Here is a 26375-nt window from a genome sequence, read left to right on the forward strand (position 1 = left end):
CAGGAATGTGTCAATAAAGTTTCCCCTTCCTGGGACAATGAATTCACGGTGTTCTTATTTCAATTTCCAGGAGTGTATATGGACAAACAGAATGAGGTGCATCTGGCAAGATCTCCTTTTGCAGAATCTGTATGTTGATTTTTATGGAGGGGATTTCCATTTGCCAAAAATGCCACAAAGAGTCAGCATAAAAGATGTCCCCTAATTTTAGAACAGATTGAAACTAGTAGTGATTTACATGAAGAGCGAAAGAAACTGGTGCACCTGCCTAATTTTGTGTAGGGCCCCCGTGAGCATGCAGAAGACATGACATGGAATGCACTCAACTAAAGTCTGAAGTAGTGCTGGAGGGAACTGGCACCATGAATCCTGCAGAGCTGTCCACAAATCTGTAAGAGTATGAGGGGGTGGAGTTCCCTTCTGAACAGCAAGTTACAAGGCATCCCAGATATGCTCAATAATGTTCAAGTCTGAGGAGTTTGGTGGCCAGCAGAAGTGTTTAAGCTCACAAGAGTGTTCCTGGAGCCACTCTGTAGCAATTCTGGACGTTTGGGGTGTCACATTGTCCTGCTGGAACTGTTGAAGTCCACTGGAATGCACAATGGACATTAAAGGTTGCGGGTGATCAGACAGGATGCTTACATATGTGTCACCCATCAGAGTCATATCTAGACATATCAGGGGTCCCATATCACTCCAACTGCACACACCCTACACCATTACAAAGCCTCCATCACCTTGAGCAGTCCACTGCTGACATGCAGGGTCCATGGATTCATGAGGTTGTCTCCATACCCTACATGTCTATGCACTCTATACATTTTGAAACAAGAGTTGTCTGACCAGGCAACATGTTTCCAGTCATCAGCAGTCCAATGTCAGTGTTGACAGGCCCAGACGAGGCATAAAGCTTTGTGTCATGCAGTCATCAAGGGTATACGAGAAAGCTTTTGGCTCTGAAAGACCATATTGATAATGTTTCACTGAATGGTTTGCATGCTGACACTTGTTGGTGGCCCAGCTCTGAAATATGCAGCAATTTGCACATGTGTTGTACTTCTGTCACCTTGAACATTTTTCTTCGGTTGTCATTGGTCCCAGTCTTGCAGGATCCTTCTCCAGCCACAGTGATGTTGGAGATTTGATATTTTACTGGATTCCTGATATTCACAGTACATGCATGAAATGGTCATATGGGAAAATGCATTGCCACCTCAGAGATGCTGTGTCCCATCGGTCATTTGCCGACTATAACACCACATTCAAACTCATTGAAATCTTCATAATCTGCCATTGTGGCAGCTGTAACTGATCTAACAATTGCACCAGAAACTTGTTGCATTGCCAAATGCAGCACCATGTTCTCCCTGTTTACATGTCTCTGTATTTGAATAAACATACCTATATAAGTTTCTTTGCTGCTTCAGTGTAGGAGGGGTGGCTCCTTGAACAGTTCATGATTGCTTCCTTTCCCAAGTGCTCTAATGTCCATAGGAAATTGCTGTCAATGAGATGCTTATCTTCAACCTACTTTTCTTCTTTCACACAAAGAACACTCTCACTTGCTTTCTAAATACCTTGGCACGTGGTAACTATGGATTAATTACTACTAACTACCTCTTGTTAACAATTTGGAACCATTCACACACACATCAAACAAATCAACACTATACTGGTATGTGTATGGTGAGACCTCCAATGGGATCATCCTGCATTCCTAGCAGAACTGCCTAAGCTGCCCTCTGAAGTACCTTTCTGCAATTTTTTTTTTGCACATTTAGCAAGTTTTATAATTTCATAAATCGGTTTAATAAAAATGAAGCATTACTGAAAAATATTAATTAAATGAACTATACTGTTACTTTTTACTTAACATGTGGCATGGGCCTTATTGACCATAGACCTGCTTTATGAGCCTCTTGCATTTTTTTCTGTAGAGTGTACAGTTTGTCCATTGTATCATCCCAGCTGTGTCCTCCCAGATGTCATCTGAATTCTGGGTCCTCCTCTTCATCTCATTCCATCTATTGTCTTGGCATTCTATATTGTCTATTCTCCTTCATTCTTGCTATATGCCATGCCTGGTCCAACCTTCTTTTTTTAGCACTTCAACTATGTCATGGTGTTTATACAGTTCTATTAATTCATCATTTTTTCTTATCCTCCATTCCACGTTATCTTCATCCTTAGTGTTTTTTGTTCTAATATTAACAGTTTTTTTCATTTTTCTGCTTAAATGTTAATGCATCACATCCATATGATGTTGCTGGTATAATAATCGGTTTTGAAATTAGTAGTAAGTGATCTTATCTTTAGAATTTTGATGAAACTGAAAATTGTTTTGTGCAATGTTGCTGGATGGGCCTCTGTTTCTATACCCATTCTATTGATATTAGTAAAAAGACTCCCTGAGTACTTGAATATATCAAAACCTCTTGAAAGTGAATCCATCTACAGCCAAAGGTGCACCATTGCTAATTTTCTTACGTACGAACTGTATTGTGGAAAACATTGCACATAACAAATTAAATGTGTCATTATGGTAAATAACTTATGAATTGCACAAGCTTCCTAAAAAAATGAATTTAAAACATAATCTATTCAGTATCTCATTGTTTATAGTAGCCACTGTACATTTGTTTTAGTATGTCATATAATAAAGAACATATTTTACTTCTTCCTCAGAAATTCATAATAGTCTTCAGCTGGGAAAAACTGGAAGCCTTTGGTAAAATCTCTTCTGTGATAGTCATTTCTTTGTGAAGCTATTTCAATGAAATGATACTGTAGAAATGATACTGTGACAAAAGCATTTGGTATGGCTCTTTATAGTGTAATATTGTCTCGCTGCTGACTGTCAGGATGCTTTTGTTTTTCATTTCATTTTAGCATCACTCTTCTCTTTCGAAATATTCATGATACTTCAACATATGCCCTAAAGTGCAGGTGTCTAACCTTATTTGCCAAATGATCACAACCAAATGTCAAATGGTACATAGACTGCAAATGAAGGAGTTCAGTCAGTTGTTACTGCTGGCAAGTCTGCTTAAGTTCGGTTTTGTCATTCCATTACAAAGGGCTATAGCACCCAGTTCTTCCATAACATTCACATTTTTATTAATTACCTATACAAAAATTGTCAACTATGTAATATCTCTTGCGTCACAGCTCTTGATGAGTGTCTGGCAACAAAATGTAAACTCTGAGACTTTCCCTTATCAAGTTTTCTCAACACTGGTGGCTAATTCATCCATACAATGAGTGGCAATATGGTGTGATCAGGGCCAGTTCAAGAACATTTTCCCTCACAAGCAGCACACCATTTGGCATCCATCTCCGCCTCTCTTGCCTCCCTCCCTTAGACATTAGTTGCCATTTCTTGGGCTTTTAATCAAGGCATAAACATAGTAATACTGTCCATAGCTGAATAGTAGTACTCAAGCGTTTCACATGAAGAGCTTCACTTTGGTACTGATACCAGTACAAATTTAAAGTGACACATCCTCACAGAAATAGGAGCAGAGGAAAATAATTGCACCAATCCACGCAGTATTTGTTATTTGTGTACCTATTACTTATTCGCCATGGCTTAGCTTGCATATTAGAAGTTTCATTATGATGATTGATGGTGAGTAAATAAGCTACTGTACGCGATAACGTCAACTGCCCTCACATATCTGCCTGTTCGAGTAAGCGTAGCACATGATGTACACCCACCCCCAACACCCACAACGTACATACTGCATGATGCACATGGAAGAGCATATGCAGGAGCTCTCATCTATACATCACACTACTGAAGTAGCCAGCACTCTTCCTCAGGGCTCAAGCTATTTCCGTACTGAATTTAATCAAAGTCATTATAGTGGTGTAGTCATGAAAAGGTAACAGACAAACACAATTCCACATGTATGTTATTAGTAAGGATAAATATTACAATAAAATTTTATTGTTATATATACAGGGGGAATGACAATTAATGGCACAAAGTGATGTGTGTCAAAATGTATGATAAGAGAAGTAAAAACTTTTCAGTAAACACAAGTAATTGTGAATATGTTGTGGTGGCCTAACACCTATGAGTCTGTAAGTGGGAATTGCTGCTCCGTGAGGCAATGGGAGTTAATATGACATATATGCTCGCAACACTTAGATGTGTTATGAATACGTGCTTACTAATAAATAATATGTCACTATTCTGCTTTTACACCACTGATACCCACTTCCCACAGTGATGACTCCGCAGTGTGCTGCAACTTTGCTATGAAGTAAAAACTCTGCAGCACCATTTATGCCATCGAGTATGCTGCCAATACAAATGGTACAAACTCTCTGTTTCTCCGGCAATGTCGACAACATCTCTCAATGACTGCTCGTGAATTCAACGAACATACAGTTTGCAAAATCGGTAAATATCCACCAAGGCTTGGATGATACTATGGTGCTGGACGACCTGGTGACAATGCCTTCATTGTTCACTACATCTTTGGACCAACCTCGCATCACTGCCAAAGCCAAGCAGTGAACTGTGCCAGAACAAGTGTCAAATATACAGAGTTACTTCACGACAGACATTCCAGATTTGACTCTGAGTGAGCCTATCCCCAGTATTTAAGAAAAAAGTGCAGCGAAGAATCATAATAAACAATGGCTGTCGTCACTGTAGCAAACATTAATATAATTGCCTTCAACTTTCGCACAGGAAAAAACATCGTGTGTTCCAGTGCTAGTAATTACAAGCATTATGACACTCGCATTGATGACCTGATCCATGCGGATGCCACCCATGATGCGGTTACACTTGAAGTCACTCCATGCTCCCCCATTAGACCACATATAATCTGTGCAGTGCGGCATGGTACAGTCCACCACATTACAACCACAACAGGTCGCCCTGTCTGTCGCCGCCCCCGTTGTCTAGCTCTCCACAACCTTGAAGTGACTAAACCTGCGAAGGATGAACTTTTGTGAGCTGGCGTGAGCAGCCCATCATACAGTGCTTTGGCCTCCCCAATTAAACTAGTTCCTAAAAAGAGCGGTACTCGGCGCCTATGCGGCAACTACTGCTGCCTGAATGTCTGTACAATCAATGACAGCTACCCCGTTCCAAACGTGCAGGAGTTTGCCCACGTCTTGGTTGGAGCAACAATTTTTAGCGTCTTTGATTGAAAAACAACGTACCTGTAAATTCTGATGGCAGATGAAGACGTACCAAAAAGTGCAATTATCACGCCATTTGGCCTCTTTGAGTTCCTCTCCTTGTTGTAGGAAGTAAAAAATGTGGCACAGACATGACAAAGATTTATTATTAGCGTACTGTTCAATTTGCCTTTTTGTTACGCCTATCTAGATGACATTATAATCTTTTCGCAAAATGAGGAAGACCATGACAACCACCTTCGTATCCTCCTTGATAAGCTGGCCTCTCACAGGATCATGAAAATGACGACAAGTTCCAACTTCGCCAGTCATGTGTGACCGTTGTAGTACACCACGTCCGTGCATTTGGGGTGCGTCCTACTTCTGAGAAAACTGACCAGAGACGCCTCCTACCACCTCCCAACAACTACCAAGAACTGCGTAGGTTTTTGGGGGTCATAAATTTTCACTGGAAGCTATTCCTACACGCCTCTGAGACTTTGCTACCACTCACAGAAGCACTGCATGGCGATAATACATTTGGTAAACAATGCCTCGATTGGGCACTGTAAATGCTGGTGGCCCTTCAACAAAATAAAAAGACACCTGTTACATGCCACGACCCTCATCCAGCCATCGACTGACACACATCTAATTATTGCGTCTGATGCTAGCGATCATGTGATCAGGGCTGCTTTACAGCCAGAGATCGATGGAACCAGTCAGTCACTCAGATTTTTTGCATAAACTTATTGACACCCAGAAAAAATGGTCCTTATTTGACCGCGAACGACTAGCCATATATGAAGCAGTTTGTCACTTTCAGGATGATATTGATTGGAAGCCCCTTACCGTATATATAGGTCGTCACCCGTTGGCAGATGCATTCCGCAACCTGTCAGCAGATTCTGCACCCAGGAGATTCCCCACCTTGATTTTGCAGCAAAGTTCACGACCAATGTGCGATGCATTAAAGGTGTCAATAATATTGTGATGGACTGTCTTTCCTGTATGGTGGCTGCCTCCACCCAGCTGGACTTAGATAATGTCACAGATGCACAAGCAACACATGCTGATCTCAACAGCTTGTTTAAAAAATTGCAATAACAAACGCTACCCGCCGCGACCAAACAAGGTTGGTATGACGTTTCGAATGGACGGGTCTGACCAGTGGTCCCGAAGCCATATCACAGGACAATTTTTGACCTTCTCCACAACCTTCCACGTTCGGGCACGCACCCGTCCATATGCCTCATCACACAAGGTTTGTCTGGCCTAACATTAAAAAGGATTGTGCCACGTGGACCATTCCATGCCAGCAGGAAAAAAGTGGCCACCAAGCACAGCCCCCCCTTTGGTAAATTCCCGATTCCAACAGGGCGGTTCCAGCAAGACCACACTGACATAATAGGCCACTCCCTTAATCACATGGTTACCATTTCATTCTGTCAATGATAGATCGCAAGACACGATGGTTGGAGACCACTCCAATTTCCGACATGTCAGCGGAAACAGTAGCAAAAACGTTCATCAACAGTCGGATTGTCAGATTCGGCTGTCCGCCCTCCTCAACACTGGACCAACTATTCAATGACTTATGCCACCTATGTGGATACCACTGGTCTCACACAATCGTCTACCACCCTTACTACAATGTCCTTGTGGAAGGGTGGTATCGGACGAAGTTTTATTCATAAAGACCCGACCAGATGTTCTCACGTACAATATCTACAGACACTGTGAAACCCACTGTACAACCGCCATTGACAGGACCATACCGAGTGTTGCACCACTATACAAACACTTTTGCTATCGAAATTGCTCGAAAACAAACAACAATGTCTGTGAATGGGCTTAAGCTGGCGTGGACATAAGCGGGCCTATCACAACAGACACTTCCTGCCTCACTGCCTCCTATACACCTGTTCGTCGATTTCCGAGTGCGTGTGAATCTTCACGATTTTCTGTCTGATGGCATATGTGTCACATTACACGATACTGACCTTGGCATTACCGCTACCGACATGGACAGGTGGTTGGGCGCAAGCATTGTCACACACCACACATGCACACCACTCCTGTCCCATCAGAAGTTGACACAGCAGGGCTCACCTCCCGTTCTTCAGCAGACAGTACACTCACTGTCATCATTCCAGCTTACACTGGAGCTGGTCCTGAAATGCCACCTATGTACGCAACTCCGCCAAAATGCCTCCCTCTTCAAACCTACCACCGAGCCAGCAATGATTAAAGATGCTGAGGAGACTACTTCCTTATCTGCTAACAGTGCCTGCGGCAACCCATTAGACGCACTGCCAATGTGGCGCTTTGGGTGTGATCTGCGGCCCCCTGTGCACGCTGCTAAATACAATGCATCTTCCATCACATCACCCATCACACAGCTGCCTACATGACTTACGGCACCCTGCCACTGGTTCTTGTCTCATGCTCCACACTATGGGGTGGGCCTCTGTGGTGGCGTAACATATCTGACACGGTAAGTGGAAAATCGCTGCCCCGCAAGGCAACAGGAGTTATTATTTTCTGTCACTCATAATGCTTAGTCATTTTATGTGTATTTGTTCAATAATAAATTGTGTGGAAATCATATCCCTATGCTGTATCACAATTCTGCTGGTACCCGCTTTCCACAATGTGTTTACGAGCCACTACTAATTTCAGTACGAAATATTGTCTTAGTTAGTACACATGTATTTGAAATGTAAACTTTTCGATTAAGTCCCCATCTAATCCTGCTGAAATTTTACCTATGGCCTACTTAATGTCGGGGATTCGTATTGGGTCACAGGTAAAGGCACATTTTGCTGCTAATGTAAGACGACATCTGACGCTTCTGTATGGCCCAATATGGACTACTCGAGCACAGTCTGTCCATTACCTTCCAAAGTCACCTGACAATCACATGGATATTTGTCTCATTTTTAATGATTTGTACCTACAGAACTCCCACTGATGCAGTTGAAGAACTGGAACAGCAACTGTGCAGTCTTGTCATGTTTAAGAGATGATCTGGTAGTATCTCAAAGAATTAGATACTTACTGCAGAGATGAGTTCAGTATTGGCACAAAACATGTGATGTTAGAAGTAATTTGGGCTCAATTAGATGGGGATTTGATTGTAAAGTATACATTTATACTAAATACGACATTTGATAGAGAAGTCTACAAAGGAGAATGCTTACAAATCACTTGTACCACCCATTCTGGAATATTGTTCAAGTGTGAGGGACCTGTACCAAATAGTATTAGCAGGGGACATTAAATGTATACAGAGAAGGGCAGCACAAATGGCCACAGGTTTGTTTCACTGATTAGATAACGTCACAGAAATGCTGAAGAAACCGAACTAGCAGACTCTTGAAGACACGTGTAACCTATCCTGACCAAGCCTACATAGGAAGTTTCAAGAACCGACTTTAAATGATGACTTGTAAGGCATCCAGAACAGCAGTAAGATACAGTTGAGACCCTCAGAAAATAATAATTACATTATATCAACAAAAGGCAATTGCAGTTAGGCAATTGCAGTTAATCACATGTACCAAAAACTAACAAAACAATATCTACCAATATATGGACAGGGGTATGAATAAACAAGTTAACCCTGTGGTGCATGAATTTCACTGCAGTGGACAACTGTTAATGGTCAATTCTCTGGCGTTTTCAATGAGTCATGAGGCTGCAAATGCATGAAGGACACAACACCAGCAGGGAGTGCCCACTGCAGTGAACTGTGTGCATTTGCAGCCTCAGGACTGAATGGAAATGTCAAAGAAGCGACCATTAACAGCTGTCCACTGTAGTGGACACTATGCACCACAGGGTTAAAGTGAAACGCATTTTGGAAACGAACCGAGCAGATGGTTAATGGCATTGGAAAACCCCATTTAACAAGAGAACGGCGAGCTTCATTGCAGAAAGGAATACAGCCAGAACAATACATCATTACATTTAACATAAATACGGCTGGGACCGAGGGTGAGTGGCTGCATGATATAAACAGGGCTAGGCTGCAACCCAACAAGAAAAATAAAGTGCACCTCTACCAAGACAGTGATTGGCTGAAGCCATACTAGGTGATGCAGACATGACACGATGGAGAGCTCCCCATTATATAAAAGCATTTTAAGAACTAAAATGTATAGATCTCTCTCTCTTGTCTCGCAGCAGACTGCACAAGTGTGTGGAAATAAGTCAGGGTGCTGAGAGCTTTGCTTTCTGCGAAGTGAGGATGATACACTTCACATATCATGGCAACAGATAGCAAAGAGGTAGATAATTATTCCTGCGGGAATTTCTGTTGGCAAAGAAATTGTGCACATTGCTCCAACCCTTAGCGAGTGTGCAATTGCCATTATTTCGACTAGGGAAATATTAACGCCCTACAGAACGCAGGAAAGTTGAGACTGAGTGAATTCAGTCAAGGCCAGAGTAGGGAATTAGCGTTTCAGTTCCAGCATGGAGAGAACACCTCTGCAGATGCCGCTTGGTGAAGTACCATCGTGCATTAGGCCACATTAAATATTGAATCTAGATTTTGCTCACTTCAACTTGTGAATGCTTTGACCACTGAATATCAAAAGCATGGATACTAGCCTATCCTCTCATTGAGTACATGAGATTTTTTCATTGGTCCAAAAAGTAGAATTTATTCTCCACCAACTCAGTGCATTGACCAGCTATGACACTGTACATTTAAATGAGATGATGAAGATTTTTAATCATTCTTTCCAGTGATAAAAAATTTTTATGTGTAGAGGTAACGATTTTAATAATCGTCAATTCAATATGTCCAAAAGTTAAATATCTTGTTATTGAGCGTCAAAAGTAATTGAACATGATTGTTGTGTATCACTTGACTCCTGAAAGCACAGTTGATAAATTACATGTAGAATAAAAAAGGGAATAGCTGTTTTGTCCTTTTAGAATAGACCCCAACCTTTCACCTTCATTAATTCATGCATTCTAGTTACATTACAGCAACATTTCTAATGCTTTTTGTTGCTATCCACACCTTACAGGGCCAAGTTCATACTCATTTAGAATGTCTGTTTAAGACCCTGGGCTGGAGAACACAGTTCAGATGTTTTTTTCCATTTGTGCACAGAGTGGTAAGCTAAGTCTGCGCATATTAGTATACTCACTGTGCAGATACAGAAGTGCGGACAGTGACTAAATGGTAACTCTGCGAGGATGCTAAATTACAGCATTCTGATAGATTGACAGTTTGCTTTTTATAGGTACAAAACACGTAATCCTCCCAAACAATAAGCTGACGCAAATTGGAGAAAAAAAACTGTAAATGTAAATGTGACTCTACCGCGTAGTAAGTGTAGAAAGAATTGTATTCATGTATTTCTTATTTGCTGGCGCACCACATCGTTGATTTGGGTTGTGTTGAGTTTTGATCCAACTCCAGTAACCAAAAGGCTATATAAAAAACGAGGAAACGGGTTCAAGTATTGAATATAGGATCGCGGATGATATTTTGGGGTAGAATCAACTCTTATGATCTGTTGTTAACGCGTAGTAAGTTTCGGAAAATTCGCGAACAGCAGCGCTTAGTGGACTGCTAAAAAATGACGAAAATAATCGATTAAGACAAGATTTTGATAGGATCGAGTTTGACACGCAACAGGTATATCAGCGTGAACAACACGAGACAGAACACGCAGAAATAACGAATGAGACCGAAAATGCAACATGATGTTCAATATGGTTCAAAGAATGGACACGAGAATGGCGTCGTTAATGAATCAGACGCTGAGTCTATAGATAGTGCTTTACAGCATATAGAACCAAACGTAATCATATTACTTTATTATTACTTTATTACTATATCTTCGTCGTTTACCAGCCACGGCTGGACAGACTGCGTCACAAATACAATGTTTATCAACTAACATTTATACAACACCATATACAAAATTTATATTACAAATAAAAGATAATATTTATGCAGGCCACAAAAACACATAGAACATAGAGAAAATTAAACGTAAATAAACAGTAAAGTAAAACTTCATAGCAGCAAATGAAAATACCATAAAGCAAAATGTTTACAAAACCATGTAGACCACACACATAAAGTTTCGTTTTAGCAAACACAAAATTAAATGTGCAGTTAAATGAGAACATAAAAAGAAGATTAAATTTAGGCAAAATTATATATAAGACATAACAATATTTATTATTTTGTCCATTCACTAGAACCACTGTTGAAAAACTCTTCCAAGGAATGTAGTGGATGTTGTTTCAAGTCCTGAGCAATTTTTTTCCGAAATAATTCAGGTGGCAGGGATTTCACTTCTGGAGGCAGTTGATTGTACATTTTTAGGGCGACTGTCGGAAAGCTGTCTTGTGTACTTGACAGGCGACACCTTGGCACTTCAATGTTCCTCTTACAGTGAGTGTCACGATTATGTATTTCTTGTCTCATGCTAAAATTCCTTTGATTTTCTTTTATATAAATGAGGCATAAAAACACGTACTGGCTAAAAACAGTCATTATGCCTAGCCTGGCGAAAATAGGCCTACAGTGGTCCAGTCTTTTGCTAGGGGATATGATCCTGATGGTTTTTTTTGTAATAGCAACACATCTTTGCAGCCTGAGGAGTGTCCCCACAACAACAGTCCATAGCTAATGTGGCTGTGGAAGAGTGCATGGTAGACTATTGTGAGAAACTGGTCAGTTATTACACTCTTTAGCTTCCTCAGGAGGTATATCACACGAGAAAGTTTGTTGCATACATATGCAGTGTGATCATTCATGGACAGTTTGCTGTCAATCTTGAAGTCCAGTAGTCTGACAGTCTCCATGTTTTCTTGGTCTTCAATGTTGGTTAGACTGCATATCAAATGTTGGGTTTTTCCTTCATTGATCTGCATTTTGTTTATGATGAACCATTCTTTTATTTCTTCAAACATCAAATATGATGCACCATGAGCTTCTGCGGCTGTATGTCCTTTGGCAATAAGGGTAGTGTCATCTGAAAACTGCAACATTTGACTATTACAGCTCATATCATTGACATATATGAGGAATAGGAGAGGTCCTAAGACTGATCCTTAGGGCACTCCATGTTCCAGTTTTTGTTCAAGAGAAATTGCTCCGTGCACTGATACTACGTGCTTTCGGTTTTCCAAACAAGATTGGAGAGTTGATAGAACAAAACCTCCAACACCATAGCATCTTAACTTGGCTATTAGTGTGACTCTGTCGAATCGTTTTTAATAAGTCCAGTGTGGCTGTCACTGTTGATCTCCCTTTGCGGAATCCGTACTGTGTGTTTTGGAATAAGTTGTTTTCCTCAAAGTAATTCAGTACCTGGCAGTGCATCACAGACTCAGTAACTTTGGCTAGTACTGGTACCACTGAGATTGGTCTGAAGCTGGACACCTCGCATGGACCCCCCTTCTTATATATTGGTACTGTGCGCCCCAGTTTAAGGAAGTCTGGGAAGACACCAGAAGATAGACATTTGTTTATTGCTATAGCTAGTGGCTGAGCTAATTCTGCAATAATTTTCTTTAGCAGTGTGCAGGACATGCCACAGATGTCTACACTTTCTGAGTGTTTGTAGGAGTTCACAATTTTTATCATGTCTTCAGAGTGTACTTCCTTCCAGTTTTGAATACTGCAACTATCTGCATTTCTTATGTTTGAAGTGAGATCTAGGTCAGAGTGTGGAATTTTACTCGCTGTCTTTTCCACTATTCTGACCAAATATTCATTGAAGTCATCAGGGCTACATGAATATAAGCAGGAGGTAGTCTTCTTTCTGTTCTCATTTACAAGATTCCAGGCAGCTTTACAAGGATTTTGGGCCTCTTTAATATATATATATATATATATATATATATATATATATATATATATATATATATATATATATATATATATATATATATATGCACGCATTGAATCAGGCAGGCTTGTAATTGCATGAAAGAACGAATGTTAGTGCTCCCACACTATGTTCGGAAGTGAAGGCAACAGTTCACGAAAAACGCGATAGGGAACGGTTCTATCAGACGGCAACTGGCGAAAATGGTGTTGATGAAAACGCCAACATATTTTGAATGTTGCAGCGTTTATTACAGCAACCTCAGGAATCGCAGCGTTTATTACAACAATCTCAGGAACCAGAAAAGCGTGAAAGTGCGCATAACACAAGGGCAAAAAGAATGAACATTGGGGCGCTAGGAAAGCGCAAATCACGCTTCAAACGCTGATTACGGGGCACAAACAATTGAGAACAGTCACCGACACTGTGCAAACAGACATGATTACGTTGCTTGCAATTATGCAACAAAGTGCCAAAAAGGTTAAACATCAGGTCGAAGCTTTTGCCATCAAAGTGACGATGAAGCCGAAACATGTTATTGCTGAGACGACGTCTCATAAAAGAACGACAAATGCAGCCTTAAAGAAATTCGATGCTCATATTTTAAAAATACAAGAGAAAAACGAACACCAATTTCAACGGCTGAGATCGGAAGTTTTACGTTCGATAGAAAGTCGTGGTGACGTAGAAAGCGTTAGTGAAGAGTCGCAGACGACAACAGAATCCACTTTATTGTCGGTAGATACTATTGTGAAGACTGCAAAATCAACAGTTGCCGATAATACGACAGAAAGGGTACTCGAAATTACGTGTGACGTAAGACGGAAAAGCACATGTGGATGCCAGTCCGAAACCGCAAACGCGTAATTAGTCCAAACCAGCGTATGCCAGAACATTACGGTAACCGTAGGGAACAGTTTGGATTGCCACCATCTGTTCAAGAAAGAATAACAGGTCAATCGGAAATACAAGAGTGTGGTTTGCAGCAAGGCTCAGCACGTCAAGCACAAAGCGTGACATACGCTGATAAAACCATAGAGACGCGTTACACAACGCCACACAACCTGTAGGACGAATGCAGACGGGTTACAGTACGGTGTCTAACGAGCCAGAATTGCTTGCACGTCAAGATACAGAGCCGGTAGCGGGCGTTATGCACGCATATTGCACAATGAGACCTGCAAGTAATTCTACGGCACAAATGTCACAGAATGAACCAAATTACACATGTTTACGTAGATTTGACGCAAACCAATGACAGAATTCCAGTCTTCGAAACCAAGAAGGTACATCACAGAGAGAAGCGAGAGGTTTCGATGATAACCACTTGCTTGGAGTGCGGAAATACCAGCACTATAAGGAAGATGCAAATATTCTCCATCCCCGCACATTTATTAACCAATTTAAAGTAGGAATACCGACAAATTGGCCACTGAAACATAAGTTAGATTTCATTTGTGCACATATGGAGGGAAATGTTGCTGAAACCATGCAGAATAGTGGCAGAAACTTGCGATTCGTATGATTCATTTATAGCTGCCTTTATAGCAAGTTATTGGTCTCCTCAGACGAAAATAAAATGGGGATCATTACAAGATGTCTCATTCGAAAATTCGCGCGAGAAAAGAGCAGTTAAATTCTTTGAGAATATGTCTAACAGGAATGTGGTGTCACCGCCAGACACCACACTTGCTAGGTGGTAGCTTTTAAATCGGCCGCGGTCCGGTAGTATACATCGGACCCGCGTGTCGCCACTGTCAGTGATAGCAGACCGAGCGCCACCACACGTCATGTCTAGAGAGACGTACTGGCACTCGCCCCAGTTGTACAGCCGACTTTGCCTGAGATGGATTACTGACAAATACGCTCTCATTTGCCGAGACGATAGTTAGCATAGCCTTCAGCTACATTTGCTACGACCTAACAAGGCGCCGTATTCAATTGATATTGAGATTCTGTTAATGTATCATCAAGAGCGATGTTCTACAAATGTAGATTAAAGTTAAGTATTCCAGAAGCTACGTACTTTTCTTTATAGCATTCATTACGTATCCTGTTTCAGACCTCACGCCAGCCTGCGTGAGTTTAAGCGCGTGCCTTTCGGCTTCCTCTCATTGTGTCTAGGCTGTCTTGTCTAGACACAACAAGGAACCAATACTTAGATAACCCATATAGTGGCGGAAAATTGATTCAAATATGGAAAACTAAACTGCCAACCAAGTATCAACAAGCCTTGATAGGACGTGGGGACGATAATGTAGAAACTATCAAAGGTGTTTTGAGAGAAGTAGAATTCATGTATGAAAACGTCGCTCAAAGACGTCGCGATTCAGGACAAAATAATTTTGAAAGAACACGTAATAGTAAGGAGAATAACAATAATGGTAGCGATGGTAGGCCACTATTGGGATTTAATTCTGGACGAAATGGGAATAATTACGGAAATGGTAGTTGTGGAAACACTAGACAACAACGTAATGGATGTGGTTTTAATAGTGGTTGGAACAAGCGGAATTTAGACGAAAACACGAATAGAAACTGGAGAACTCGGGATAGCCGACAGGCTGATTTTAATCAGCGATCTCCAGGTCCATGGAGAGAAAGCAGGTGGGGAGGTGGTGCGAGAACGCAGCCACAGGCAAATACTTCGGGTAATTACCGCAGAAACGAACGGCAGATGGAGGTTGAATTACGACCACCAAATCCTGGGAAGCGTGAGGACTGACTGACGTTAGGTATTGCAGGAGTTCAAGCGGATAACACACTTTCTGCAGAAATCGATGACAAGGCGTCCGCAGCAATAAATAGGTTAAGGTGTGACGTACAAGAGTCGGAATTGGGAACAGGAACGACAGAAAGATCAAAGGTATCCGCACATATATTAAAAATAGGGAGGAAGTCACAATTGAAATGTTGGGACGAGATAGGTTGGATTGACACTGACGATCAGGACGAACTCCCAGCATTACCTAATAATGAACCATTTGATTATGACGAAGCATTAATGTATATGGTGCAGATGTTTGATTCTGCACAGACGAAAAACGGTTTTCAGCGGGATAATACATATCCTACTGTAACCTGTGACGCTACGATTGATAAAGAGGTAGTATTAACCGACAAAATACGGCTAATAGAGGTCTTAGAAAAAGGAAGGAAGTACGGATAAGTACACATGATCAAAAGTTCGATGCGCTACAAGACCTACTGAAATCGTTCCACAAAACTTCGGAATAAAAGCAGAAAGAGTCTGAGGCATTGTGGATAGCGAGACTCGAACAAAATCGAGAAGAGCCAGTCGATAAGGGAGAGGAAAATGACGGGGAAAATATGCTATCTGGATCGGAAAACGAACCAGATAATAAAGTATGTGAACATCTGATAAATCAGATTCAAATGTATACAATTTTGGTACATAGGAGGACGTAGTGAGGCAGTATTACCGAGACTATGTAATCATCACAGCAGACACTGAAATCAGCGTCGTAATAAGTGACGACACGGCTGAAAATTTGAATCTGCAACTCTCAGTGGAAGACAACAAATATGATAACGAGCTGATTCAGGGTGTGAATACAGACACACTTAACATAGAATCTGACGACTCCCCAGAATCTAAGTGTGAAATACTGTCACACTTAAAGAATTGTTGCCAGGCTCTAAAATCCAAATTAAACACGATTACACTGATGTGTGACGAGGAGAAAAACTTAAGGGAAGTAGTAAGGTGTGAAAATGAGGATTTAAAATCTAGATTAAGGTTACTTTAGAAGCTGATCTAGAAGCAACGAAACTAAAGTTGAACAATTTAAAAAAGGGAAGTACGTCTCCTCAAACTCTCGATGAAGACCATTAAATGTTGATGGAAAGTGACGCATCTATGGATGTCCATAAACATCCAGTTCTGACGAAACAAACACACACACATTGGTTAGATTACGAAGTAATTGAGGACATACTAATGGAGGAAGTGGAAGACGAGAGTACTACTTCAGAGATAAGTGCGATGCTTCTTGTAACAGTCAAGGGTATTGTCGTTAACGCAATAGTTGTTTGTTGTTTTTTTGGGGGAGGAGACCAGACAGCGAGGTCATCGGTCTCATCGGATTAGGGAAGGACGGGGAAGGAAGTCGGCCGTGCCCTTTGAAAGGAACCATCCCGGCATTTGCCTGGAGCGATTTAGGGAAATCACGGAAAACCTAAATCAGGATGGCCGGACGCGGGATTGAACCGTCGTCCTCCCGAATGCGAGTCCAGTGTCTAACCACTGCGCCACCTCGCTCGGTAAACGCAATAGTAGATAGTGGGATTGAGTTAATGGCGATATCAGAGCCGTTATTCAATCGTTGCAATGGTGACAATTACTTATTCGAACAGAACAAAGGCGCAGAGGTGTTAAGGGTCAACCATAAGTGGAAAGGCAAGAACTCGGTCGACATTCATCAGCATTATTTGCTGAAGAATGACACGCTGTTCCATAGACTCATCGGGTAGGAATTCTTGCAGTGGTCCTACAGCAATTAGCCATGGAAACTAACAAATTAATCGATCACAAATGATACAGCGAAGGAATGTAGATATGTTTCAGGTAGCAGCAGATCTCAAGAGGCAGACAGGACGAGCTACAAACATGTAAATATTCAAATATACGTACAATAATACTAATCATTTAAATCATCAAAGTAGGTCAGAAAAAATAATAATAAAAGAAAACTAATTGTATGATGTACTAATTAACTAAACTACACATCATCAATCCATGCTCATTCAAAAAGTAAACGAATCGTTATAAAATGAAGTAACTTAATATGTAAATGATATAATTCTTCTGTAAAGTACTTGAGAAACCTATTTAAAAGTTCATTTTTTATTATTCATGTAAATATTCAATTGTAAAGTTCATTGTAAATTTACATAACTACACTTGTAAGCAGTTGCATTAAGCAAAAGTCATTGTAAACAAATGAAACAAAGAAGACACACAAACAACGTCACTACAATTGTCTGGGGAAGGAAGCCAAGCTGACGGCAGAAGCAGAAAGTCGACGGGAAGCTACGGTCTGAGTGTTGTTCCACGCCTCACCCCAATAGCGAGAGGCCTGTTCAGACGGAGCATGGTCGACTTTGGCCCGCTGATGTGTATCCTGCAGCTGCCAACCGGTGTGTATCGCAGCCGTTAAGAAATGATTATCGCACCGTGCTATGCCAAACCAGTATGCACAGCATACTGAGGAAAGGCAAGAACTCGGTCGACATTCATCAGCATTATTTGCTGAAGAATGACACACTGTTCCATAGACTCATCGGGTAGGAATTCTTGCAGTGGTCCTACAGCAATTAGCCATGGAAACTAAAAACCTATTGCTTGCCTACATACCTGTAGTGTGTGACAAAAGCACAGCTCGCTTTCTTTTCTCCTTGCATCCTCCTCCATCACAAAAAATGTTCAAATGTGTGTGAAATCTTATGGGACTTAACTGCTAAGGTCATCAGTCCCTAAGCTTACACACTACTTAACCTAAATTATCCTAAGGACAAACACATACACCCATGCCCGAGGGAGGATTCGAACCTCCGCCGGGACCAACGGCACAGTCCATGACTGCAGCCCCTGAGACCGCTCGGCTAGTCCCGCGCGGCCCCTCCATCCCCACTCCCACTTGTCAACCCCTCTGAGAAATCATTCAGAACGTTGTGAGCACACTCTAAATGGTGCAGTTCACATGTACCTGCAAACATACTAAAAATGAATAGCTTTAATGTTGTGGTCTTCAGTCCGAAACTGGTTTGATGCAGCTCTCTGTGCTACTCTATCCTGTGCGAGCCTCTTCGAATAACTACTGGAACCTACATCTTCCTGAATCAGCTTAGTGTATTCATCTCTTGGTCTCCCTCTAAGATTTTTATCCCACACACTTCCCTCCAGTACTAAATTGGTAATCCGTTGATGTATGAGAACGTGTCATATCAACCAGCCCTTCTTTTTGTCATGTTGTGCCAGAAATTTCTTGTCTCCCTAATTCTATTCCGTACCTCCACATTAGTTACGTGATCTACTCATCTAATCTTCAGCATTCTTCTGTAGTACTACATTCCAAAAACTTCTATCCTCTTCTTGTCTAACTCTTTATCGTCCATGTTTTACTTGCCTACATGGCTACACTCCGTACAAATACTTTCACTTTCAGAAAAGACTTCCTTATACTTAAATCTATACCCGGTGTTAGCAAATTTCTCTTCTACAGAAAAGCTTTTCTTGCCGTTGCCAATATACATTTTATACCCTCTCTACTTCGCTCAGTCACGGACTGTGCGGCTGGTCCCGGCAGAGGTTCGAGTCCTCCCTCAGGTATGGGTGTGCGTGTTTGTCCTTAGGAAAATTTAGGTTAAGTAGTGTGTAAGCTTACGGACTGATGACCTTAGCAGTTTAGTTCCATAAGATCTCACACACATTTTTTTTTTTTTACTTCGCTCATCATCAGTTATTTTGCTGTCCAAATAGCAAAACTCATCCACTACTTTAAGTGTCCGTTTTCTAATCTGATTCCTTTAGCATCACCTGATTTAATTCGACTACAATCCGTTATTCTTGTTTGGCTTTTGTTGATGTCTATCTTATATCCTCCTTTCAAGACACTGTACATTCCGTTCAACAGCTCTTCCACGTCCTTCGCTGCCTCTGACAGAATTACTATGTCGTCGGAAAACATCAAATTTTTTATTTCTTCTCCCTGGGCTTTAATTCCTACTCTAAATTTTGCTTTTGTTTCCTTTACTGCTTGCTCAATGTACAGACTGAATGATATCGGGGTTAGGCTACAAAGCTCTCTCGCTCCTTCTCAATCTCTGCTTTCCTTTCATGCTCCTCGACCCTTATTACTACCATCTGGTTTCCGTACAAGTTTTAAATAGCCTTTCGCTTCCTGTTTTTTACCCCTGCCACCATCAGAATTTCAAAGAGAGTGGTGCACTCAGCATTGTCAGAAGCTTTCTCTAAGTCTACAAATGCTATAAACGTAGGTTTGCCTTTCCTCAACCTATCTTATATGCAAAGTTGTAGCGTCAGTACTGCCTCTCCTATTCCTACATTTCTCCTGGATCCAAATTGATCTCCCCGAGGTCGGCTTCTACCTGTTTTTCCATTGTTCTGTAAAGGATTCGTGGTAGTATTTTGCAACCATGATTTATTAAGCTGATAGTTCGGTAATTTTCGCATCTGTCAACACCAGATTTCTTTGGGGTTGGAATTATTATATTCTTCTTGAAGTCTGACGGTATTTCGCCTGTCTCATACATCTTGCTCACCAGATGGTAGAATTTTGTCAGGACTGGCTCTCCCAAGACTGTCAGTAGTTCTAATGGAATGTCGTCTACTCCCGGGGCCTTGTTTCGACTAAGGTCTTTCAGCGCTCGGTCAAATTCTTCACGCAGTATCACATCTCTCATCTCATCTTCATCTACGTTCTCTTCCATTTCTACAATATTACCCTCAAGTACATCTCCTTTGTGCAGACCTCTACCTTCCAGGTTTGCCTTATTTGCTTAGGACAGGTTTTCCATCTGAGCTCTTGATATTCATACAGGTGGTTCTGTTTTCTCCTAAGGTCTCTTTAATTTGCCTGTAGGTGGTATCTCTCTGCCCTCTAGTGATATCTGCTTCTAAGACCCTACATTTGTCCTTTAGCCATCCTGCTTAGCCGCTTTGCACTTCCTGTCAATCTCATTTTTTAGACGCTTTTATTTCCTTTCACCTGCTTCATTTACTGCGTTTATTGTATTTTCTCCTTTTATCAATTACATTTACTGTCTTTTGTGTTACCCAAGGATTTCTACGAGCCCTCGTTTACTTGATCCTCCGCTACCTTCACTACTTCATCTCTCGAAGCTATCCATTCGTGTTCTGCTGTATTCCTTTCCCCCGTTCTTGTTAATATTTCCCTAATGCTCCCTCCGAAAGTCTCAAAAAACTCTGGTTCTTTCAGTTTACTCAGGTCCCATCTCCTTAATTTCCTATCTTTTTGCAATCTCTTCGGTTTTAATCTACAATTTATTACCAATATCTTGTGGTCAGAGTCCACACCTGCCCCTGGAAAGCTCTGGTTCCGAAAGCTCTGTCTTATCATTATATAATCGGTCTGAAACCTGCCGATGTCTACAGGTCTCTTCCACGTATACATCCGTCTTTCATAATTCTTAAACCATGTGTTGGAATGAATAGTTCTACCAGGCTGCTTCCTCTTTCGTTCCTTTCCCCGAGTCAATATTCACCTACTATTTTTCCTTCTATTCTTTTTCATACTGTCTAATTCCAGTCCTCTACACTATTAAATTTTCGTCTCGTGTAACTATCTGAATAATTTCTTTTATCTGATCATACAATTCTTCAGTCTCTTTATCATCTGCGGTGAGTGTAGGCTTCGTGCCTATCTTGGCTGCAGTAATGGGTTCACTATGCTGTTCGTAGTAGCTTATCCGCGTCCTATTTTCTTATTCAATATTAAACCTACTCCTGCGTTACCCATATTTGATTTTATATTTAGAACCTGTATTCACCCGACCAGAAATCCCGTAACTTCACTTATATCCGTTACATCCATCTTTAACCTATCCATTTAGCTTTTTAAATTTTCTAACCTACGTTCTTGATTAAGGGATCTGATATTTCACTCTCCGATCCGTAGAACGCCAGTTTTCCTGCTCCTGATAACGATATCTTCCTGGGCAGTTCCCGCCCGGAGACCCGAATGGTGGACTGTTTTACCTCTCTGACATTTTACCCAAGTGGACGCCCTCATCCTCATTTAACCAAACAGTACAGCTACATGCCACTGGGAAAAATTAAAAATGAATTAAATAGCCTTATTTTCCGAAATGACAAGCCAGACTTTACGACTAACCATCGTACAACGTGAAATGTAATGAAATTCTACATAATTACTTTTTATGTGATATGTTTAGCTTCAGGATAAAGAATTTAAAGCTGTTTATGAGTTTTATTTACAGAGAAAACAAAGTACTTGCCAGCTGCTATGTTGCAGATTTCTAATCCTTATTCTCAGTAAACATGATGTATCCATTTTTGCTTCAGCATAATAGTCTGATTGCTACAAAAAGCGGTTCCTGTCGATGGTCTTGAGTCGGCCTCCGCAGGTGAGTGGTCGGCGCTGCTGATTGCTGTAAACAGGACCCAGGTTCGACTCTCGGTTGGAGGACTGGAACGGGATGTTGTCAGCCTCGTGATGCCAATTAAGGAGATACGTGACCGAACAGTAGCGGCTACAAGTCACGAAAACTGATGACGGCCACAAGAGCGGTGTGTTGACCCCACGTCCCTCCATAGCGCATCCAATGACGTCACTGACGGGGAAGGACACGGTGGTCGGATGGTACGATAGGTCCTCCTGGGCTTATGAACAGAGTTTTAAGTCGGTAGTCATGACTATGAAGCTCGATTTAATACCTATTCGAATGCGGAAGAAGTACACTCAATGCTGGTCTGACCATGAACAGGATTTTACTTCGGAATCTGGAATCTACGACCCACAAAAAACGAAAGATTGTTTCTTTTATAATTCGCTTCAGTTCTAAGAAGATTGAAGTTAAGTGTGCAGATGTAAAAGCGGTACAAACTTGATGAATAATGACCAGATTAGTTTTTCTATAATGTCTAAATATGAAATCGTAAGAACAAATTTGTTAATTAAATTACAAATAATCAGTTAACATAGGTATTTTAGACGAATTTCCTCCCTTAGGCCTATATTCTTTTTGCGTATTGTATTTCATTTGACTTTTATTTTTAACTGAACATGTTACTATTTTTACTTTTTCTGTAGTTTTGTGTATTTCTTCGTAATGGGTTTTCATTCTTCAGATTAATATTTAGGACACTGAATAGTTTTTACATCCTTTCTGTGTCATATTTTCAATAATCTTGGTGAAGTTAAGCATCGCAGATGGATCAAACATGGAAGTAGAATGCTTTTATGGACCACCTGCGTCAGGAGACGGATTGGCAGAGCACTTAAGAGAGAATTTGCAAAATATCGTAAGTTTCCTGATGATAAGGGTAGACTTCCACTTGGCAGCTCTAGAATAGGAGAGTCTTATTATCAGAACTGGTGTCAGGAACAGGGATTGCTACGACATTATTTCCAGTGTCTATCAGAAAACTACTTTGAGCAGATAGAGAACTACCTTGTGAAGATTTCGTGTTAGACACTCCTAGCAATGATCCAGTAAGCACCCGATTCTTTAAAGAATCGAACTCCCATGAATAAAACAGCTTCAAACGTCAGATTCCACTGCAAATTCATTAATGTGTTAAATATTTGACATCAAGTATGTAAGCGACAAATAGTTTCGAAAATATTTGAAATTACGTTTAACGTTTGTTGGAAGTAATCAGAGCGCTGTCATTCTCAAATACTACATGAATATTGGCCACGACATCTTCGTAGATGATTGTTGCAGTGTCTATGTGTTTATGGGTTGCATTTTTTCATATGACTTGTCAAGCCAATGACAGCACGGCATCCCTTGCAGCAATTGTCACAAGTGTGTCTGGCTGCTGAGGCAGGAGCAGCGGTAGCACTGCGAAGCTTTTTCTGCCTTAATCTGTCTAACAAGCCTTCATCATGCTTCGACATTCCAGATGATATATCACCACGCCACTCTGGTCTCATGCTAGTCCGTGCCTCCCATCTGTTTGTGTCGATTCCAAAGCTCTCCATATCTCGTTTACAGGAGTCCTTGAACCTCAATACAGGACGTCCTACAGGTCTTTTGGCTATAGAGATCTCTCCAAGCATCAACTCACGTGGTAATCTGTCAGGATCCATACGGTGGACGTGGCCCAGCCAGCGGAGTCGTCTCTGCTTCAAGATAGCTGAAATACTGTTGCAGTTAGGTTTAGATAGCACTGCTTCATTGGTCACTCGGTCCTTTCACGTTACTCCGAGGATGGATCTCAGGCACCGCATGTGGAAAGCATTAAGGCGACGTTCTTGTTAGGCATAGGTAGTCCATGTTTCCGATGCATACAAAAGGATGCTGAGGACGCAAGTTTGATATACAAGAATTTGGTGGTCAAAGAGAGTTTGTTGTTTTTCCAAACACGTGTAGAGAGTTTGCCAAAAGTTGTCGCAGCTCTTCCAATGCGAGAATCAATTCCTACATGAATACAGTGTGGGTAATTGGCACGCCCTGAGTTACGCTGCTTCAAGATACATGCACGGTTTCTCACTGTAATACGACTACTTCTCTTACTGTGTTAAAGTTTTAACATAATATTGTGCCTCTTAACGAGTAGTTTATGAAAGAATTTTGAAATTTTTAACTCTCCAATAATAATTTGAAATATTGAAACTAACATTTTTGTTGCCCCTGGAACGCGTTAGGTAGACAACCTGCATCTGAGATTGTGCACCGTGAACTATGAACCGGGTTAGCGGTTTGCTAGTATTGACAGACATGAATTTTTCGAGTCAGTTAATGTAGAGAAGGCACTAATGATCTTAAGACTGTGATAGCATCAATGGCAATGAGTGTGTATATGATATTGTAGTACCTGTGTTGCTGAAAAGAACGATGTAATGGTCTTCGGACATGCATGCATGCATGTCCGAGGGAACAGGCGACTACAGCCGTTATGAAATAGCTATGGCACTTAGGAATACTTAAATAGAGAGGAAAGAAACTAGAATATGAAAAATAGGTTTAGTAGTGCTTCAGAATGTTGTCATCGTTTAATACGCTGGACCGACCGCAGTCTGATACTTCTGACGCAGTTAATACACTGAGGTGACAAAAGTCATGGGATACCTCCTGATATTGTGTTGGACCTCCTTTTTCCACTGTGTAATGCAGCGTGGCATGGACTACACAAGTCGTTGACAGTCCCCTGCAGAAATACTGAGCCATGCTGCCTCTACAGCCGCCCATAATTGCGAAAGTGTTGCCGGTCCACGATTTTGCGCATGAACTGACCTCTCTGTTATGTCCCATAAATGTTTGATGGAATTCGTGGTGGGCGATCAGCGTTGCCAAATCATTTGTTCGAACTGTTCAGAATGTTCTTTAAACCAATCGCGAATAATTAAGGCCCGGTGACGTGGCGCATTGTCAGCCATAAAAATTCCATTTCTTGGGAACAAATGGTCTGCAAGTAGCCGAACATAACCATTAGTTCCACACTGCGGATGTCGGGATATTGAATTCCCTAAGGATTTCCGAAATGGAATGTCCCATGCATCTAGCTCCAACTACCATTCCACGTGCAAAGTTTGGTAAATCCCATCGTGCGGCCATAATCACTTCGGACACTTTTCATTATGAATCACCTGAGTACAAATGACAGCTCCGCCAATACACTGCCCTTTTGTACCTGTATACACAATACTACCCCCCCCCCCCCCATCTGTATATGTATATATAGCTATCCCATGGCTTTTGTCGCCTCAGTGTATACAAGGTCAAATCATTACAATAGGTACACATGGATTCTCAATTTCACAACAGCGAATTTGCAAATGAACAATTTACTTACTGCCTTTGCTTCTGCTCTCTTCGTAGGTTGCAGAAAAAAGAGAAAAACAATTAATAGGAATTGAACTGTGTGCTTACATAAAATACTTCAATTCAATGAAATGATGTATTTGAAGATGATTTTATCGACTGCAAGATATTACCACAAACTATTTTACTTTACTTTTGAGAAAGAAGTTCTTAAGATGCTCTACCTTGGACAGATACGGAATATACAATTTCTTCCTTCCCGAAAACGTTTTCTGCTGAACAAGAATAGTTTCCTGCATCCGTGCTCTGCACGGAGCTGATATAAACTGTACCCTCAGAATTGATCTGTACATGTCTGTTTCCTTGGACATTTTTTCCACTGAAGGGAAGTAATAACTTTGTATTAATTTCATGCATTCACTTAATGTATTACTGAACTAAGACCTTCATAACAAAATAGTCACAATAATTGAAATGTTCTTAAGAAGAAAGTTGCACAGAAACTATTGTCAGAAACTGGAATCTACTTACTTTTTAGTCCAGTGTAAAAGTGGAGCGGGTTGTCCCACTGTTAAGCATGGTAGTCTAAGCTCTTCCTTCCACGCCACCGTCATCGATTCACTGAATGAAGCAATTCTGGCTGGAACGTGGTTGGTTGGTGCCTGTACCACTCGTCTCGATGGTTTGCCCTCTCCGACGATAGTGAAGGCAGTTACCCAAAATTCGTATCTGTGGTGAGTTTCCAAATGTGATATACTGTAGTAGGTCTGCTCTGAAGGCAAATCGTACTGGTCCCTGTCCTGGTGATCATATTGATATCAATACACATCGGAAATATGTCTGTTAATAAGA

At 41.2% G+C, this 26375-nt stretch overlaps 1 protein-coding gene across 1 annotated transcript in view; it reads right to left on the reverse strand.

Moving 5' to 3' along the window:
* LOC126235074 (Down syndrome cell adhesion molecule-like protein 1 homolog) overlaps nucleotides 1–26375 on the reverse strand; it is a 190267-nt gene that overhangs the window by 69099 nt on the left and 94793 nt on the right. The window contains exons 15-17 of the mRNA XM_049943808.1: nucleotides 26055–26323; nucleotides 25748–25902; nucleotides 25555–25572 (exon numbers count right to left, since the gene is read on the reverse strand). Of these exons, the coding sequence (XP_049799765.1) occupies nucleotides 25555–25572; nucleotides 25748–25902; nucleotides 26055–26323 (442 nt within the window). The remainder of the gene's footprint in view (nucleotides 1–25554; nucleotides 25573–25747; nucleotides 25903–26054; nucleotides 26324–26375) is intronic.

This window comes from Schistocerca nitens, chromosome 2, assembly GCF_023898315.1.
Source record: "Schistocerca nitens isolate TAMUIC-IGC-003100 chromosome 2, iqSchNite1.1, whole genome shotgun sequence".
Lineage (NCBI taxonomy): Eukaryota > Metazoa > Arthropoda > Insecta > Orthoptera > Acrididae > Schistocerca > Schistocerca nitens.